The sequence below is a fragment of the Emys orbicularis genome, chromosome 8 (genome assembly GCF_028017835.1).
Source record: "Emys orbicularis isolate rEmyOrb1 chromosome 8, rEmyOrb1.hap1, whole genome shotgun sequence".
Lineage (NCBI taxonomy): Eukaryota > Metazoa > Chordata > Testudines > Emydidae > Emys > Emys orbicularis.
This window is the reverse complement of record NC_088690.1, coordinates 63,113,890-63,122,150: the sequence shown is the minus strand read 5'-3', so window position 1 is coordinate 63,122,150 and position 8,261 is coordinate 63,113,890. Positions and strand designations below refer to the sequence as shown.

At 45.6% G+C, this 8,261-nt stretch overlaps 1 protein-coding gene across 1 annotated transcript; it reads left to right on the top strand.

The window, feature by feature from the left end:
* Positions 1–2,183: 2,183 nt before the first annotated feature.
* On the top strand, positions 2,184–7,941 carry LRRC52 (leucine rich repeat containing 52). The gene is made up of 2 exons (XM_065410223.1): positions 2,184–2,808; positions 7,679–7,941. Exons 1-2 carry the CDS (start codon positions 2,184–2,186, stop codon positions 7,939–7,941), a joined length of 888 nt encoding a protein of 295 aa, XP_065266295.1.
* Positions 7,942–8,261: the final 320 nt, after the last annotated feature.

The window sequence follows — 8,261 nt, the reverse complement described above, 5'->3', positions numbered from 1 at the left end:
ATGTGGACAAAACAGAGAGAGTCCAGAGGAGAGCAATAAAAATAAAAGATTTAGAAAACCTGACTTTCTGGAGAAAGGTTGAAAGAATTGGGTATGTTTTAATTTAGAGAAGAGAAGGTTGAAGGGAGACATGGTAACAGTCTTCAAATATCTAAAGGGTTTCTATAAAGAGGACGGTGATAAACTGTTCTCCATGTCCACCAAGAGTAGGACAAGAAGTAATTGGCTTAGTTTGCAGCAAGGGAGATTTAGGTTAGATATTAGAGAAAACTTTCTAACTCTGAGGATTGTTAAGCACTGGAACAGATTACCAAGGGAGGTTATGGAATCCCCATCATTGGAGGTTTCTGAGAACAGGTGAGACAACACCTGTCCAGGATGGGCTAGTTATACTTAATCCTGCCTCAGCGTGGGAGGACAGACTAGATGACCTCTTGAGGTCCCTTCCAGCCCTACATTTCTGTAAAAGCAAGGAATAATAAATAATAATAATAATTCTGGTACACTTCTACCTCGATATAACACTGTCCTCGGGAGCCAAAAAATCTTACCGCGTTACAGGTGAAACCGCGTTATATTGAACTTGCTTTGATCCACCGGAGTGCGCAGCCCCACACCCCCGGAGCGCTGCTTTACCGCGTTATATCCGAATTCGTGTTATATCGGGTCGCGTTATATTTAGCATGCTTTAGGAAACTTCCCCAAGATAAAGAAATTTCTATAACAGAGAAAATATGTTACACTTTCCACCCAATTTTATTTTTTTTAAAACAGAAGTCTCAAGAGTCTGTTCTTCTATAGTAACTTCCTGCTGAGTGGGTTAGGTCACTTCCTTCTGAATCAACACAGTGTTACAACTAACTAGCGGTGTATTTTCTAATTTTTGAGGTCTTGACTTTGTAACCTTAATAATGGTTTTAATTTACTTTTTGTGTGTGTAATTTAACATATATATTGCAGTAGCTCCTAAAGGCCACAACCAGGTTGGTCCCCACATCAGTTGGCACTGTGCAAACACATAATAAGTGACAGTTCCTGCCTCAAAGAGCTTACAGGCCAAAAGACAACATAGATCTTCTCAATAAAAAGGCTGGTGTGCAGAGGATCATCCAGTGAAGGTTCTATAACACAAATGAGGCTAGAAGGTCTAAGCAGTTTAAAAATTTTACCCTGAGTATAAGTGCATGTGAAAGTCTCTTTTGTGTGATCTATGTATCCAAAGAAAGGAAACAAAACCAAGACACACACACACACAAACACGCACATTGTAGATATAGATACAAGCCTATTTGTTCTATCAAGCAGACCTATCTATCTACTAGAGCAAATGAACACTCCTAACCACTACACACTATACCACCATTACATAAATACACACTTGTATACGTAGGCACTGCACTCACATGGACCTCCTTGCATTAAGCACTACACTCTTTCAGTACAGCCACACACACAGAGCTTTGTGCATGCCTGAGACAGAGACAGGCACATTTGTATACACACACACAGGGCCGGCGCTTCCACTAGGCGACCCTAGGCAGTCGCCTAGGGCGGCAGGATTTGTGGGGCGGCATTTTGCCACCCTCGGCGGAAATTCAGAGGCGGGGGGTCCTTCCACTCCGGGTCTTCGGTGGAAATTCGGCAGCGGGTCCTTCACTCGCTCCGCGACCCACCGCCGAAGTGCCCCAAAGACACGGAGCGGAAGGATCCCCGCCGCCGAATGCTCAGAGGAGCAGCGCTGCCACCTAGGGCGGCAAAAACCCTGGCGCCGCTCCTGCACACACACGCACACTCACACACAGATCTGCCCTGCTGGCCAGGTTAGAATTCTCTCTCTGAAGCCAGGCTGCTTTTGCAAGCTACTGACGTCACAAAGGTGTCAACTGGCAACCGGTGTGACTCGAAGATGTTCCCATTTGCAAGCAGCTCTTCTTTACTTTCAAGCACAAAGAGGGTGAGCTCTCGCTAAGCAGCCAAGTAGGCAATCTGCCAGGGAGCTGCATGAGCGAGGGATACAGAGCGCTTCCAAACAGCCTCACAGCTCAACTCCTTTTCGATCTCACTGGAATGAGAAAACTGCTTGAACAGGGCTGGTGCTTTGTAGCTCTGCAGGGCCTCTGCCCCAGCATTCTCTGAAGGGCTGAAGCAGTGTGGAGGAGCTACAGTAGATAGGGTACCGTGTCATGTCCCCTCCGAATGGCCACAAATCCCTGTGGCTGGTGCTTCTTTTTGGAATGGGAGTGATGGCAAAAAGCCTGAACTGTCCAGTAAAGTGTACCTGTCAATACCTGGAAGTGAACTGCACAGGGCAGCAGCTGCAAGATTTCCCCACGACCATTCCACTGGACACAAGGCAGCTGATTCTGGCTACCAACAACATCTCCTACCTGCCATCGGTGGAGCTGAACTTCCTAAGTGACTTGGTCTATCTGGACTGCAGGGAGAATGCCATTAGTGAAGACCTGGATTTCGCCTTCATCAGTCTCAACAAGCTCATCTACCTAGACCTCAGCTTCAACAACCTCACCCGGGTCACTTTCACCACTTTCTCCCAGCTCAGTAGCCTGGTGGTGCTGAAGATCTCAGACAACCCAAATCTGGTGGAGATTGAGAAGGATTCCTTTGCCAACAACACCTGGCTGAGGCACCTCGATGTGAGCCGGACTGGCTTGACGTTCCTGGATATTAGCATTGTCAAGGATCTGCCCAATCTGAAGTCCCTGGGTCTAAGTGAAAACCTCTGGAACTGTAACTGCTCCTTCTTGGACTTCACCCTCTGGATGAAAGAAAGTGGCGTTCGCTTCCCAGGTGAGGACTTTGTGGGCCAGCCCAGGCACCCCAAGATTTGGCTGGAACTAAGCAGATGGTTCTGCTTTCTGTATCAGAATGTCACTGTTATTCTTCACATTATGGGCCAGATTCTCAGTTGGTGTAAAGTAGCACAGGTCCATTGAAGTCAACTGAACTGTGCCAATTTACCTTAGCCATGGATTGGGCCCTCTGACCATAACAATATACACACCATCAAACACATACAAGGGCACCCATGCATGCCTAGACTTTAAGACCAGAAGGGACAATCATGATTATCTAGTCTGATGTCCTACACATCGCAGGCCACAGAACCTTGCCCACCCATTCCTGTAATAGACCCCTACCCTCTGGCTGAGTTACTGAAGTCCTCAAATCATGATTGAAAGACTTAAAGTTACAGAGAATGCACTATTTTCACTAATTTAAACCAACAAGTGACTTGTGCCCCATGCTGCAGAGGAAGGCCAAAAAAAAAAAAAAAACAGGATCTCTGCTGATCTGACCTGGGGGGAAATTCCTTCCTGACCCCAAATATGGCGATCACTTAGACCCTGAGCATGTGGGCAAGAGCCACCAACCAGACAGTTGGGAAAGAATTATCTGTAGTAACTCAGAGCCCTCCCCATCTAGTGTCCCATCTCTGGCCAGTGGAGATATTTGCTACTAGCAGTCACAGATGGGCCACACGCCATTGTAGGCAGTGTCATCATACCATCCCCTCCATAAACTTACCAAGCTCAGTCTTGAAGCCAGTTAGGTTTTTTGACCCTACTGCTCCCCTGGGAAGGCTGTTCCAGAACTTCACTCCTCTGATGGTTAGAAACCTTCATTTAATTTCAAGCCTAAACTTGTTGATGGCCAGTTTATATCCATTTGTTCTTGTGTCCACATTAGCCCTTAATTTAAATAACTCCTCTCCCTCTCTGGTATTTATCTGTCTATGTATTTATAGAGAGCAATCATATCTCCCCACAGCTACATACAAACAACCGTGTGTGTGCGTGTGCGTGCGTGCAACCACAAAATGCTAAACTAACAATCAAGAACTGGCTTTAAGTGATAAGAAACAAGATTTGCTAGACCTTTAAAATTCCTGCTCTAGCCTCAGCTGGTGCCACTGTAGTCTGTGATCAGTTCAAAGTGCCATGTGTCTGTCCTGCTGTATTACCCACAGGCAGTTCTTGGGCAAGCTCTGGATGAGGAAAGCTGCTCCTCTGAACTTCCGGACGTTTCTGTAGTTCCATTCTGGAGTATAGTTTTTTGCTAGTGGTGTTAAATTTCAGGGTTTTTAATGGTAGATTAAAAAAACCCTCAAATGAAAATGCAAGAGATACCATTATTCCAGCCCTGGGGCCTCACACACCATTCCCAGCCCACCTCGATTCTGACCTCTAGTACCCTGCTTTTCCAACCCAGGGCTCCCCATGGTTCTGCCAATGCACCCCTACCCTAACCTGTAAATCGTCCTGCTGTTCCATTCCTGGGTGTCTCTTCTTGAACGTAGACGTTCATTTGGGCCAACTATATGGCAATTTTGTTCTGTGCACAAACACACATGAGGATGAAACTGAGTCAGCTCCCTTTCCTCTGGGACCCTAGCTGGGACAGGATACCACAGGTTAAATCCTGGCCCTATTGAAGTCAGTGTCAGTTTTGTCATTGATTTCAGTGGGGCGGGGCCAGGACTTCACTCTACTTTCATACCCTGCCTATATTTTTGTTACATGAGCAGTACAAGCAATGACCTTTTCCCTAAGAGTAAGAGCTGTTCTGCTGGAGCAGGGGTAAACGATTTCTCTACTCACACTAACTATCACAGCACTTTTATCTCAGTCGTTTTTGCCCTGAATGCAGATATCTTTTGTACAGCACTCAGTATTAAAGACCTGATACAGAGCCCATGCTGAACTCAGTGGGAGTCCTTTTATTAACTGCAGCAGACTTTGGATCAGGCCCTACATTGAGGAGGACTGACAGAGTGTAAAATAGGACATTAAGTGTGATCGTACTCAGGAAAGTATCTCTTGTGCATTAGCTATTGTGGGACTCCCATATGTTCTCTCTCATTCTCAAGGATGCCAGAGCAAATTGACTCAATTTACAACATGAAGTCCTGGATCAGGAAAGCACATGAGCACCTGCTTAAATCCCTTTGACTCCAGTGATAATTAAGCACACGCTTAAGTGCTGTTCTCAATAGTGATAATTTCCCGAGTTGAGGCCTGAAAGATGATTTTTTTCTTAAATCACCAGAAATGCCTAAATCCAGCTGGGGTTTTTTCTGCCTCAGTTAAAAGATTATGTAACTGGATTGTAGCTGTTGCTTATGCACAGGGTAGAAGAGTCTCCATTTCACTTTCCCAGAGTCATTTTGGTCCCAAGAGTAAGAGCGTGTTTGGGAGTCACTGAAATGTATGCTGGCTTTTCCCAACTCCAAATGTTCACAAGCCCCAGTCTTTAAAGCATTACACACAGCACAATGCTGAGAGGGGATTCTGAAAATAGTAATTGTTTAAGGATTGGCTGGGCAAGACTCTCAGTAAAAACAAAGAAAGGAAGATTGGAGGCTGGTGTTACTCAGTGCAGAGTTAAGGTTATTTAAGTACCTGTCTTGGGGCAGGAAGCTCTTTTGTTTGCCTGTAAGTGCTACACATGCCTATGGAGTTGTGTAAAGACCTAATCATAGTAATAACATTGTAGATGGGAGAAAGTGCATCGGAGCCTTATACAGGAGTGTAAGAAACCATATGTATTATTATAGGCACCAGTACAAAAGAGGGTTACAGCAGATGACTGGGTGCATCAGTCTTGAAGCCCCATGCAACAGCTGTGGGAAACTGGGGGCTTTGGTTATTTGTGTTTAATAATAAGTGCGTTTTTCTTGCATGAGGAGAGAGGTCAGTCTCAATATTCACATCACAGATTTCATGTGCGTGTTGGAGACATTCACATGGCGGGACAGAGGGAGGAGAAGGAGCTGTAATGAAGCGGCCTCTGGCGGGACACAACTGAGAGTATCAATTTAGGACAGATTGCTTAGAGCAGGGCAGTCACAGCCCAAGGCTGGATGTCCTTTATTACTAAGGCACACCAAACCAGCCAAACAGAGAGGACTTTGGTTTTACCCCACTGGCTAACCAGAAGTCATATAAGCAATTCCCTCAGATACTCCAGTTCCCTTGTATCACCACCAGCACCACTCCTTATGGGGATGAATGGTTATGAAAACCAATACCCCAGTAAAAGAAAAAAGTTTCTCCCAATCCCAAAGGACCAAGCCCCAGACCCAGGTCAGATCTTACCCACAAGTCAGATCTTACCCACAAATCACGCTGTTGCCAATCCTTTAGCATCTAAAATCTAAAGGTTTATTCATAAAAAGAAAGAAATATAGATGAGAGCTAAAATTGGTCAAAGTAATTAATTACATACAGCAATGGCAAAGTTCTTGGTTCAGGCTTGTAGCAGTGATGGAATAAACTGCAGGCTCAAATCAAGTCTCTGAAGTACATCCACAGCTTGGATGGGTCATTCAGTCCTTTGTTCAGAGCTTCAGTGTAGCAAAGTTCCTCCAGAGGTAAGAAGCAGGATTGAAGACAAGATGGAGAAGATGCAGCTGCCTTTTATAGTCTCTTGTCATGCGGCCTGTGCTTCCTTTGTCTCAAACACAAGCTGCCCAGCACATGGCTTGAAAGCTTTAGAGTTCCCTCCATAGGCATGTCCCTGCATGCCTTGCTGAGTCATAAGGTGTATCCACCTTCTCTCAATGGGTCAATTGTATAACTGATGGTCCTTAATGGGCCATCAAGCAGGCTTGACGGTGCTGATGCCAAGCTATCTGGGGTGTCACCCAGAAGCATAGCACAAGTTTGAAATATAGACAGTATAGAGCCAATACTTATAACTTTAAATACAAAAATGATACATGCATCCAGATAGCATAATCATAACCAGCAAATGATAACCTTTTCATAGACACCTTACTTGACCTCCTTTGTACAAGATTTGGTGCCACTACAGAACGTTGGTTGCAACAATGGTCTTTACGGTCACAGTTTGTGTCAATAACATCACAGGAGCAGCTTCTGCTAGGACTGAGGGGGAGAAGAGGGATTTTCCCTATCAGCATCATGGCTGCTACTCACGGGTGCCAGAGAGGGGTGAATATAGAGTTGATAGAAAGGGCAGAAGGCCTATGTGTCAGTTCTCATTCTCTTCCCTGTCAGGCTTTGCTACCTTCCAGCAACACTTTGTGTGTGAAAGAGGCAGGAGGTTTTATGTTTCCCTGGGACTAGGGTGAGAACTTCAGTTAAACTTTAATGCTGCGGGTAAACATATCCAGGATGAGTGCCTTTGACCCAGAGCACCTCTCTTTCCAGCTGGGAGGGAAATAAGAAGCTCCCTGCTCATGTGAGCCACTGCCACAGATACAGGCGAGATGGTACAGATAAGATGGATGTTCCATCCATCCAAACCCATCCCACCAGTGAAGGGGGACCCGAGGGCAGCTGCAGCTTATGGGCAAGTCAGGGAACCCAACTGTACTGCAAAACAATGCCCCAGCCAGGCCTTTTAAAAGCTACTGATGCCTGATAAGGAAACAGAGCACCAACGTTTTATGCAGAGCTGTGTTTGGATCCACATGCAAAACTGAAGTTGCCCCAAGTTTGGGGGTGTTCGGGCTCATCCCGAATGTTATTCAGATACAGAGATAAAACCATACTGATTTTACCCTCCCCAGCAACCTTTATTACTAGGGACATTTGCGTGAAGACAAGTTATTTTTCTAAGTTGCCTCCGGACTCCTATTTACTGTTGCTCAAGGCATACACAAGAGAGGGTTTCTTCTGTGTTTCCTCTACAGATCCTGAGAACATCTCCTGCTACAGCCCAGCAGCTCTACATGGCTGGTCAATGCCTGGGGTGGAGTCGAAGCTCCACTACACATGTCTCCTCCATTTACATGATACAGACTATGCCTTCCTGGGTCTGATTGGCTTCTGTATATTCTCTGCCGGCACTGTGGCAGCCTGGTTGGCTGGAATGTGTGTAGTGCTATACGAATTCCACACAACAAGGGGAGGGAATGATGAAGATGAAGATGAAGACGAAGAAGCAACCACCTAGAACTAGCCTCTGAAGCCCTGGTGAATAACTATGCTGGGATGCCAGAGACTGATACTAGATGTACCTTTCTCTTGGTCCCCCTGGGCTTTCCCCGTCTATCTGCCTTTCCAGATGAGATTCTTGTGACCCAAAATACAACTGCAGGAATCCTTTTGTTGTAATTTAACCCTCTTTGGGGGAATTTCTTACTTCCTCCTTCTTTTCTCCAAAATTTCTTTCTCCAGCTGGGCTTGGGCCATTGACAAATTAATTGATGCCTGCCAAAAGTATGGTAAGTGCTCATCTATCAACCAGCCAGATAATTAGTATTTGTTATTTAC